An 11191-nucleotide genomic window follows, 5' to 3' on the forward strand; every position below is an offset into this window, starting at 1 on the left:
ACCTACAAGCAGGATTTTCCAGGTTTGGAGAGGCAGAAACATAAGTAGGCCCAAAACATAAGGCAAAATGGTGTAAGGCAAAAGAATTCTATGAAGATACAAGTTCAGAGGCCCAGCAGAAAAGGTAGACATTGTAGTTCTGAATGTGGTGATAAAGCAGAGCCTTGAGAAAGGTTTAAGGGAGTTTTATGTGGGATGGGGCTCAACCATGCTGCCATTCTATCTTATGGATTATTTCTAATTCTAGTAACTGGAACATTCTCTACTTTTCTCAGTAAACTTTCTTGCTCAATCTAACCAAAAGCTAATTTGTTTTGTGGTGATTTGAATGAGAATGCTCCCTGTAGGCTTATCTGTTCGAATGCTTGGTTCCTAGTTAGTGGAGCCATCTGAAAAGGATTAGGAAGTTGTGGCCTTGTTCAAAAGCCAATGCAAGACCAAGTGGATCACAATGTAAGTTCTCAGGCACGTGCGTGACTACCTAGCACCATGTTTCCCACCATTATGAAAGTGGGATAATTGATTTTATATACTATTTTTCTAGTCTATATTTTATTAATTTCCACTCAAATCTCCATTATTTTATACTTTTTTCTTGTTTCAGGTTTACTTATTTATTTTCCAGTTTCTTGAGAGAAAAGGTCAGGTTATTGAGCTGATACTTTTTAAAAAAAGATTTAAAAATGTGTGTGTGTGTGTGTGTGTGTGTGTGTGTGTGTGTGTGTGTGTGATCTTTGTATGTATGAGCATGTATATATGGGTTCTTGAAGAGTCCACAGAGAGTCATATCCCTTGAACCTATAGTTACAAATGTTTTTGACTACTGGATGTGGCTTGTGGGAATCAAACTAGGGTCCTTTGCAAGAACAGCAATGTGGGAACCCACAGTGACTCCAGCTTATGGCTTAATTCCATCTTGACTTAAGGCCAGAGAGTTCAAGCTGGTTTTTGCTCCTCAAGGCCAAATAACAGGATATTTGGCTAAAGGAGTGGTTACTAGATGTTTTGAGAATTCAGGATGTTTACTCTTGTTGGTTTCTTGAATCATGGTAAAGAAGTCTTTTGCCCCCCTTGCTTTGGGTATAAAAAGACTATGAGAAATAAATTTGAGGCTGCTGCAGTATTCACTGAGAGCCCTCCCAATTCTATCTTCTGTCTCTTTCTTTCTTAAGCCTCACTCCCCTATTCAGGTGCTGTTTGACAAGTTGGCTGGTCCCAACACAGCAAGGGCTTGTAACTGCTGCACCATCTCTCTAGCCCCCGTTTCTTGTTGTTTTTTTCTTTAAACAGGCACTCATCATTTAAAAATTTCCCTAAGCACTAATTTAGTAATGTCTTATAGATATTCCTATATTTTGTCTTCATTTACATTTTTAACTTCCAATGTATTTCCTCTGTAGTTGAACTTTCAATTCTCCTGCTTTAGCTGTCCAGTGGTTGGGATTGTAGGCCTTCTCTACCAGGTGTGTGTTTTCTAACTTCTCTTTTTAATTTCTTCTTTTATGCATTTTTATACTATTCAATTTTCATAGATTTTTATTTTCATAATTTCCTTATTATTGATTTCTAATGCCATTCCATTGTGGTTAAAGAGCATACTTGATTCTATACCTTTATTTTCTTTTTCTTCTTGCAACTGTATGATCTAACATTGAGAATGTTCTACATGCACTTGAGAAACATGTCTATTCTGCTACTCTTAAGTGGATTGTTGTGTAGATGTATTTGTAGGACTATTTGGTTCTTAGTGTTGCTCAAGTTTTTTTTTTATCTCATTGTTAACTTTTCTCTATTGTTCTGTTACTGAAAGTAGTTATTGAAATCTCCAGCTAGTATTTTTGAATTGTCTATTGTATTTCTGTGACTTTTTGCTTCATGTATTTTGTTTTCTGTTCTTAGATGATTACATGTTCATAATTGTGATAGCTCCTGATGGTTAAATCCTTTCATCATTAGAAAGCATTGTTTATCCTGTAATGTTTTGTTTTAAAGTGTGTTTTGTCTGATACATATATTGCCACTTTAGCTTTCTTAGGGTTGCAATTAATATCTTGTATCTTTTCTCATTTTTTTAAACTTTCAGTCTATCTGTATATTTTTGAGACACATAGTTTAATACATAAATTTATTATTCTTACATTCTCAGGGTGAATGAAAATGAACTCATTGTCACACTCAGAAGTGACCCAATCCTGGAGGCAATGGAGAAAGGGAGGATGGAAAGAGACCTATTCATGGTGATATTTTATTAGTACTGAAATATGATTTTATTTGTATGTTAATAAATAAAGTTGCCTGGGGATCAGAGCTAAGAGCAAACCATTTAGCAGAAGTCTGGCAGTGGTGGCACATGCCCTTAATCCAATCACATGGCAGGCAGAATCTCTGTGGGTTCAAGGACACAGCCAAGTGGTGACCTGAACCTTTAATCTCAGTACAAACCATAGAGACCTGGAGGTCTGTATAAACAGGCAGTGACGAGGAAGTCATTTGGTTGGGTTTAGAACCAATGAGAAGGCAAAACAGAAAGGCAATAAAAAGACAGGACATAGGAAGAAGGTCTCTCTTCCTCTCAGGGGAAGGACAGCAGCAAGTGGTACAACAAAGTGGTCTTAGCTCTTGGCTACTGCTCAATCTCTGGGCTTTTAATTCTTTATTTTGCTCTGTGTTTCTTATTTAATAAGACTGTTTAGAATTACATCTACACATTCTTTTTCAGTGATGAGAGGCTGGAGGTGACACGCCTTTCTTTTCTCCCTCTGGGCTGCAGGGACCACAAGTCTAGAGTTTCTCCACACCCTTGCACTCAGGATTGAAGAGTAAGAACCAAGTGATTTAGGCAGAGAGAAAGAGTCAGAGGAAGGAAGTCGCATTGATCAAGAAAGATAAGTAGGGCATGCATGCCTTTAATGTCAGCACTGAGGAGGCAGAAGTTTGGGGGATCTTTGTGAGCTTAAGGACAACCTGGTCTTTTTAAAAAAAGTAAAGAAAAGGAAGGCTCCTCCCCCCACGCGCCATTACTATGACATCAGAGTGGTAGTCCAATCATTTGGCTATGGAACATAGTACAATTTACATAAGACTACTGATTGGTTGACAGGCATAGTCCCGCCCCAAGATGACGTTTGTGTACAGATAGTTGCCAGAGAAACCTGACTTCGTGCTGGCGGTTGGACAAGCAGCAGGCTCTTCACTGCCGCTCCTCCACAGTCCTTTAAAAGAGCTAAATTTGATTAACAATCAGGAAATTTGATCCTGGTTATAGAACTAATTCAGACTACAGACTTCTGGGCTATGTTCCCAGTCCATTTTTTCCAGATAATCCAGAAAATCTGGGAATTCATTAGTTCTTTGACGATAAAGCAAGAAGATTGCTTCAATGAGTTCCAGAAAGAAAGGACCTCATGTTCGTGACCAGCATTTTGCTGAAGAAGATGATTTCGTGAAGCCGAGGCCAAGCTACAGGCAGGTCGGAAAGGTGAGAAATCTCTCCTCAAGACAGAAATCCACCGAGCTGAGGAGTCTTCAACCAGCTCTTCCAGGAAGACCACGGGGCCGCTCTGCCACAAAAAGTCACTGGAGAAGTCACTCTGATGAGCAAACCTGCACAACAGAGAAAAGTCCCTCCACTGAAAAGTATCACATTGCTGAGAAGCGCTGCACTATGGTTAAGAGCCCCTCAGCTGAGAAACTTCTGTCAGCGGAGAAACATCGTGGTGCTGAAAAACATCGTGCTACAGAGAAGAGTTCCACTGTCAAGAATCACCCTTCTGATGTAAAAGGTCGTACTACACGGAAAAGTTCCTCTGCCGCAAAGCACCACTCTGAGAGGCACCTCTCTGGGAAGAGGCGTCACTTTTCTGAGAAAAGTTGCTCACCCGAAAAGCATCTCTCTGCTGAGAAAGATCTTCTGGCAGAAAGAGGTCGCCTTATCAAGAAAAGTCGTCCTACAAAAAAAGGTCATTCTGCAAAAGAAGGTAGTTTCCCTGAGAGAGGTCCCTATGGTGAGAGAGGCCGCCCTATCAAGAGAGGTCAACCTGCAAAGAAAGGTCTTTCTCCTAAGAAGGGTCCACCTACTGAGAAAGGTTGCTTGGATGGGAGAGGTCCCTCTACTGAGAACTATCACCTAGAAGAGAAAGATCCCTCAGCTGAGAAACTTAGCTCTGCAGAGAGAAAGCACCAGATAGAGAGAGGCTGTTCTGTGAAGAGAAAACTGTCTACAGAGAAAGATCGCCACGCAGGGAGAGGTCGGCTTACGAACAAAAGCCGCCCTGCACAGGAAGCTCGCTCAGTCGAATGGGGTAACTCTGTGGAGAGAAGACCCTCTACAGGTGAAGGTCACCCCACAGGGAGAGGTCGACCTAGGAAGAAAAGCCACCCTGCAGAGGAGGCTCGCTCAGTCGAATGGGGTAACTCTGTGGAGAAAAGACCCTCTACAGGTAAAGATCGCCCCACAGGGAGAGGTCAGCTTAAGAAGAAAATCCACCCTGCAGAGGAGGGTCACTCAGTTGAATGGGGTAACTTTGTGGAGAGAAGACCCTCTACAGGTGAAGATCGCCCCACAGGGAGAGGTCGACCTAGGAAGAAAAGCTGCCCTGCAGAGGAGGCTCGCTCAGTCGAATGGGGTAACTCTGTGGAGAGAAGACCCTCTACAGGTGAAGATCGCCCCACAGGGAGAGGTCGACCTAGGAAGAAAAGCCACCCAGCAGAGGAGGCTCGCTCAGTTGAATGGGGTAATTCTGTGGAGAAAAGACCCTCTACAGGTAAAGATCGCCCCACAGGGAGAGGTCAGCTTAAGAAGAAAATCCACCCTGCAGAGGAGGGTCACTCAGTTGAATGGGGTAACTTTGTGGAGAGAAGACCCTCTACAGGTGAAGATCGCCCTACAGGGAGAGGTCGACCTAGGAAGAAAAGCCACCCAGCAGAGGAGGCTCGCTCAGTGGAATGGGGTAACTCTGTGGAGAAAAGACCCTCTACAGGTGAAGATGGCCCCACAGGGAGAAGTCGACCTAAGAAGAAAAGCCGCCCTGCAGAGGAGGTTTGCTCAGTCGAATGGGGTAACTCTGTGGAGAGAAGACCCTCTACAGGTGAAGATGGCCCCACAGGGAGAGGTCGACCTAGGAAGAAAAGCCGCCTTGTGGAGGAGGCTCGCTCAGTCGAATGGGGTAACTCTGTGGAGAGAAGACCCTCTACAGGTGAAGATGGCCCCACAGGGAGAGGTCGACCTAAGAAGAAAAGCCACCCTGCAGAGGAGGCTCGCTCAGTCGAATGGGGTAACTCTATGGAGAGAAGACCCTCTACAGGTGAAGGTCACCCCACAGGGAGAGGTCGACCTAGGAAGAAAAGCCGCCCTGCAGAGGAGGCTCACTCAGTCGAATGGGGTAACTCTGTGGAGAAAAGACCCTCTACAGGTGAAGGTCACCCCACAGGGAGAGGTCGACCTAAGAAGAAAAGCCACCCTGCAGAGGAGGGTCACTCAGTTGAATGGGGTAACTTTGTGGAGAGAAGACCCTCTACAGGTGAAGATGGCCCCACAGGGAGAGGTCGACCTAAGAAGAAAAGCCGCCTTGTGGAGGAGGCTTGCTCAGTCGAATGGGGTAACTCTGTGGAGAGAAGACCCTCTACAGGTGAAGATGGCCCCACAGCGAGAGGTGGACCTAAGAAGAAAAGCCGCCCTGCAGAGGAGGCTCACTCAGTCGAATGGCGTAACTCTGTGGAGAGAAGACCCTCTACAGGTGAAGGTCACCCCACAGGGAGAGGTCGACCTAGGAAGAAAAGCCACCCTGCAGAGGAGGGTCGCTCAGTTGAATGGGGTAACTCTGTGGAGAAAAGACCCTCTACAGGTGAAGGTCACCCCACAGGGAGAGGTCGACCTAAGAAGAAAAGCCATCCTGCAGAGGAGGGTCGCTCAGTTGAATGGGGTAACTTTGTGGAGAGAAGACCCTCTACAGGTGAAGATCGCCCCAGAGGGAGAGGTCAGCTCAGGAAGAAAATCCGCTCTGCAGATGAGGTTCGCTCAGTCGAATGGGGTAACTCTGTGGAGAGAAGACCCTCTACAGGTGAAGGTCACCCCACAGGGAGAGGTCGACCTAGGAAGAAAAGCCGCCTTGTGGAGGAGGCTTGCTCAGTTGAATGGGGTAACTTTGTGGAGAGAAGACCCTCTACAGGTGAAGATGGCCCCACAGGGAGAAGTCGACCTAAGAAGAAAAGCCGCCCTGCAGAGGAGGTTTGCTCAGTCGAATGGGGTAACTCTGTGGAGAGAAGACCCTCTACAGGTGAAGATGGCCCCACAGGGAGAGGTCGACCTAGGAAGAAAAGCCGCCCTGCAGAGGAGGCTCACTCAGTCGAATGGGGTAACTCTGTGGAGAAAAGACCCTTTACAGGTGAAGGTCACCCCACAGGGAGAGGTCGACCTAAGAAGAAAAGCCACCCTGCAGAGGAGGGTCGCTCAGTTGAATGGGGTAACTTTGTGGAGAGAAGACCCTCTACAGGTGAAGATGGCCCCACAGGGAGAGGTCGACCTAAGAACAAAAGCCACCCTGCAGAGGAGGCTCGCTCAGTCGAATGGGGTAACTCTGTGGAGAGAAGACCCTCTACAGGTGAAGGTCACCCCACAGGGAGAGGTCGACCTAGGAAGAAAAGCCGCCTTGTGGAGGAGGCTTGCTCAGTTGAATGGGGTAACTTTGTGGAGAGAAGACCCTCTACAGGTGAAGATGGCCCCACAGGGAGAAGTCGACCTAGGAAGAAAAGCCACCCTGCGGAGGAGGCTCGCTCAGTCGAATGGGGTAACTCTGTGGAGAGCAGACCCTCTACAGGTGAAGGTCACCCCACAGGGAGAGGTCGACCTAGGAAGAAAAGCCGCCTTGTGGAGGAGGCTTGCTCAGTTGAATGGGGTAACTTTGTGGAGAGAAGACCCTCTACAGGTGAAGATGGCCCCACAGGGAGAAGTCGACCTAAGAAGAAAAGCCGCCCTGCAGAGGAGGTTTGCTCAGTCGAATGGGGTAACTCTGTGGAGAGAAGACCCTCTACAGGTGAAGATGGCCCCACAGGGAGAGGTCGACCTAGGAAGAAAAGCCGCCCTGCAGAGGAGGCCCGCTCAGTCGAATGGGGTAACTCTGTGGAGAGAAGACCCTCTACAGGTGAAGATGGCCGCACAGGGAGAGGTCGACCTAGGAAGAAAAGCCGCCCTGCAGAGGAGGCTCACTCAGTCGAATGGGGTAACTCTGTGGAGAGAAGACCCTCCACAGGTGAAGATGGCCCCACAGGGAGAGGTCGACCTAGGAAGAAAAGCCGCCCTGCAGAGGAGGCTCCCTCAGTCGAAAGGGGTAACTCTGTGGAGAAAAGACCCTCTACAGGTGAAGGTCACTCCACAGGGAGAGGTCGACCTAAGAAGAAAAGCCACCCAGCAGAGGAGGCTCGCTCAGTCGAATGGGGTAACTCTGTGGAGAGAAGACCATCTACAGGTGAAGGTCACCCCACAGCGAGAGGTCGACCTAGGAAGAAAAGCTGCCCTTCAGAGGAGGCTCGCTCAGTCGAATGGGGTAAGGCTGTGGAGAGAAGACCCTCTACAGGTGAAGATCGCCCCACAGGGAGAGGTCGGCTTAAGAACAAAAGCCGCTCTGCACGGGAGGGTTACTCAGTTGAAAGGGGTAGCTTGGCTGGGAGTCCCTCTTCAGGTGAAGATCACTCTTCAGGGAGAGATCGCCCCATGAAAAGCCACCCTGCAGAGCAGGTTCATTCATCCCAGAATGGTAACTCTGTAAAGAGAGGACCCTCTGCTGGGAAAGATCGCCACACAGGGAGAGGTCAGCTCACTAAAAGCCACCCTGCAGAGGAGGGTTGCTGGGTGGAAAGGGGTAACTATTCAGAGAGAGGACCCTCTGCCAGGAATGATTGCTGCACAGGGAGAGGTCACCCCAACATAAGCCACACTACAGAGGAGGATTGTTCAGTGGAAAGGTTTACCTATGCAAAGAGGGGACTCTTTGCAGGGGAAGATATCCCTGCAGGGAGAGGTCAGCCTTCAAAGAAAAGCTACCCTGCAGAGAATGGTCACTCAACTGAGAGGGGTAACTATGCAGAGAGGGGACTCTCTTCAGGTGAAGATCACCCCACATGGAGAGGTCGGCCTTGGAAGAAAAGCCTCCGTGCAGAGGAGGGTAGCTCAGTGGAAAAGGGTAACTATGCAAAGAAAGAATTATTTGCAAGGAAAAATCGTCCCACAGGGAAAGGTCGCCTCACCAAAAGCCACCCTGCAGAGAATGGTCGCTCAGTGGATAGGGGTAACTATGTAGAGAGGGAACTCTCTGTAGGTGAAGATTACCCCACAGGGAGAGGTCAGCGTCAGAAGAAAAACCTCCCTGCAGAGGAAGGTCACTCAGTCCAGAGGGGTAACACAGCAAGGAGAGGACCCTCTGCAGGTGAAGATCGCCTTGCAGGGAGAGTTCAGTCTTCAAAGAAAAGCTGCCCAGCAAAGGAGGGTCACTCAGCTCAGAAGGGTGACTCTGCAGAGAGGCTACCCTCTGCAAGGAAAGATCGCCCCGCAGGAAGAGGTCGGCCTCCGAAGAAAAGCCGTCATGCTGAGAAACATCTGTCTGCTGAGAGAAGTTGTCCTCCCAAAAAAAGACGTCCTGCAGAGAAAGGTCTACCCACCAAGAGATTTCGCTCTGTAGAGGAAGTTCACTCAGAGGAGAGAGGTCATCTTTCTAAGAAAAGTCGCCCTGCAGAGAGACAGCTCTCAGCCAAGAAAGGTCGCGTGGAACAGAAGGGTTGCTCTTTCCGGAAAGTTCATTCTGGAGAGAGAGGTCAGTCTTCCCAAAGCAGGTGCACTTTTGAGAAAGGTAACACAGTAGAGAATAGGTACTCTGTGGAGAAAGGTCATCACTCCATGAGGAAAGGATTTCCTATAGAGAAACCCTCTTCAGGATCCATGCCTAAGGTGCAAGTACGAAAGAACGTGCAGAATACTCAAGAAAGCAGAAGTGGCAGTGGTACCAGCAAACCCCAGATCCCTCACCAGAATGTGGCTGGGGCTGTCAGCACCTTTCAACATGAGCAGGCAGTGCAGATGAAAAGGGGAATTATATTGAATGTGCCCAAAGAATTAAAATCATGTCTTGTTGAGGACTGGGACTTGGTAAACAAGCAGAAACAGTTATTCCAACTCCCTGCTAAGAAGAATGTAGACACCATTCTCGCAGAGTATGTCACTTTTGTGAAATCACAAAGAAGGGGTGATAATAGGGAATATTCCGTTGATGAACTTGTGATTGGAATAAGAGAGTATTTCAACAGGATGCTGGGCACCCAGCTGCTCTGCCAGTTTGAAAAACCCCAATATGCTGAAATTCACCTTGCTTATCCTGATGCTCCAATGTCTCAGGTTTATGGGGCTCCACACCTCCTGAGATTATTTGTGAAAATTGGGACTGCATTGGCGGGTTCATCCCTTGATAGACCTAGTCTTAGGTTAGTATGCAGCTATCTGCCCGATTTTCTTAAATACCTAGCGGAGAATTCTACTTCTCTGTTTAGTGCCAGTAATTACAGAGTGGCTTCTGCCGAGTATTGTTGCAAAGCCCTGTGATGGTCTGCTGACCACTCCCTGTTATGACCTGGACCAGTAAACATTTCTGTGTTTGCTGTTTTCATTGTGTAGTTGATATCCTTTAAAATTGTCAATGTATAACAGGGCTTAATATTTCAGTTTGATTATTGTTGTGAACAGAAATAAAAAATATTAAATGCTTCTTTACCGCTATTTCAACAACAAATAAATGTTCACTAAAAGAATTTGTGTTACTTATTGGACAACATTGCTCTAATGTTGGTGCTTCTATCCACATGAGTTTCTACTAGGTGTTCATATTACATACAATGCCCTCGTTCCTAGTGCCAAAGGTTCAACATAATGGATATACCTCAAATACATGCATACACATAATTAAAAATATAAAATATTTTAAAATGTAAAAAGATTGGAGATATAGCTAAGGAGGTCCTGGGTTTCAAAAGTGAACAAAAGAGGAAGAGAAGGAGGGATTGAGAAGGAAAAGGAAGAAAGGGTATAAAGAGAAAGGGAGGAGGGGAGCTAGAGAAGGGGAGCAGAAGAGGGAAGAGGGGGAGGTAGAGGGAGAGAGGAATAGATGGAGAAGAAGAGGAGGGGAGGAAGAAAAGGAAGGAGAGGCAATGGAGGAGGAAGAGGAGGAGGAGATAGAGAAGTTGGAGGAAAAGTAGGGGAGGGGGAAAAGAAAAGGGAGGAAGAAGGAAATGGGGAGGAGAGGGGAAAAGGAAGAGAAGGAGGGGTATGAAGAGAAGGGAGGAAGAGAAGACAGGAAGAGGAGGAGCAGGAGGAGTTAGAGAATAAGAGGAGGGGTAGGAAGAGAAGAGGAGGAAGAGAATGAAGAGAAGGAGGGAAAGGAGAAGTATAGGGAAAGGAGGGGTGGAGAAGGAAACAGGGAAGAGGAGGAAGAGAAGACAGAGGAGGGGAGAGGAAGAAGAGGTGAGGGAAGAGAAGGATCGAGGAAGAGGAAGAGAGGAGGGAGGAGAGGAGGAGCAGGAGAAGATGGAGGAGAAGGGGAGAGGAAGAAGGGGTGAGGGAAGAAGAGAGGGAGGAAGAGGAAAGGAAAGGAGGGGAGGGGAGAAGAGGATGAGAAGATGAGGTGGAGGAGGGGAGAAAGAAGAGAAGGAAAGAAAGGAGAAGAAGGCTATAGAAAGGAAGGGGTAGAGGAAGGGAGGAGGAAGAAAAGTAGAGGCGGAAGGATAAAGGAGAGAGGAAGGTGTGGTGGAGAGGGGACAAATAGAAGAGGCAAGGCAAGGAGGAGAAGGAAAGGAGGAGGAAGAGGAGTAGAACAAAGGTTGGAAGAAGGAAGGGGAGGAGGGGAGGAGAACGGGGAGGAGAAAGGGGGAAGAGGAAGAAAACATGGGGAAGAACAGAAGGAGAAGAAGGAGGGCGGGAGGAGGGGGAGGAGAAGGGCAGGAGGAGGGCAGGAGGAGGAAGAGAAAGGGCAGGAGAAAAGGGAGAAGGAAGAGAAGGGAAGGAAGGAAGGAGGAGGGAAAAGAAAGAATAGAGAAAGGAAGTGGGAGAAGGGGGAAAGAACAAGAAGTGGGGGGAGGATGAGGGAGAGAGGGAGGAGAGGAAATAATAGAGGGAAGAGGATGAGAAGGGGGCAAGGCAGAGAGAAGGAAAGCA

At 47.4% G+C, this 11191-nt stretch overlaps 1 protein-coding gene across 1 annotated transcript; it reads left to right on the top strand.

The window, feature by feature from the left end:
* Positions 1 to 3345: 3345 nt before the first annotated feature.
* LOC114697611 (mortality factor 4-like protein 2) lies at positions 3346 to 9761 on the top strand. The gene is made up of 2 exons (XM_028875889.2): positions 3346 to 3572; positions 8898 to 9761. The coding sequence occupies exons 1-2, from the start codon at positions 3380 to 3382 to the stop codon at positions 9584 to 9586; spliced, it is 882 nt and encodes a 293-aa protein (XP_028731722.1). The 5' UTR covers positions 3346 to 3379; the 3' UTR covers positions 9587 to 9761.
* Positions 9762 to 11191: the final 1430 nt, after the last annotated feature.

This window comes from Peromyscus leucopus, chromosome X (genome assembly GCF_004664715.2).
Source record: "Peromyscus leucopus breed LL Stock chromosome X, UCI_PerLeu_2.1, whole genome shotgun sequence".
Taxonomy (NCBI): Eukaryota; Metazoa; Chordata; class Mammalia; order Rodentia; family Cricetidae; genus Peromyscus; species Peromyscus leucopus.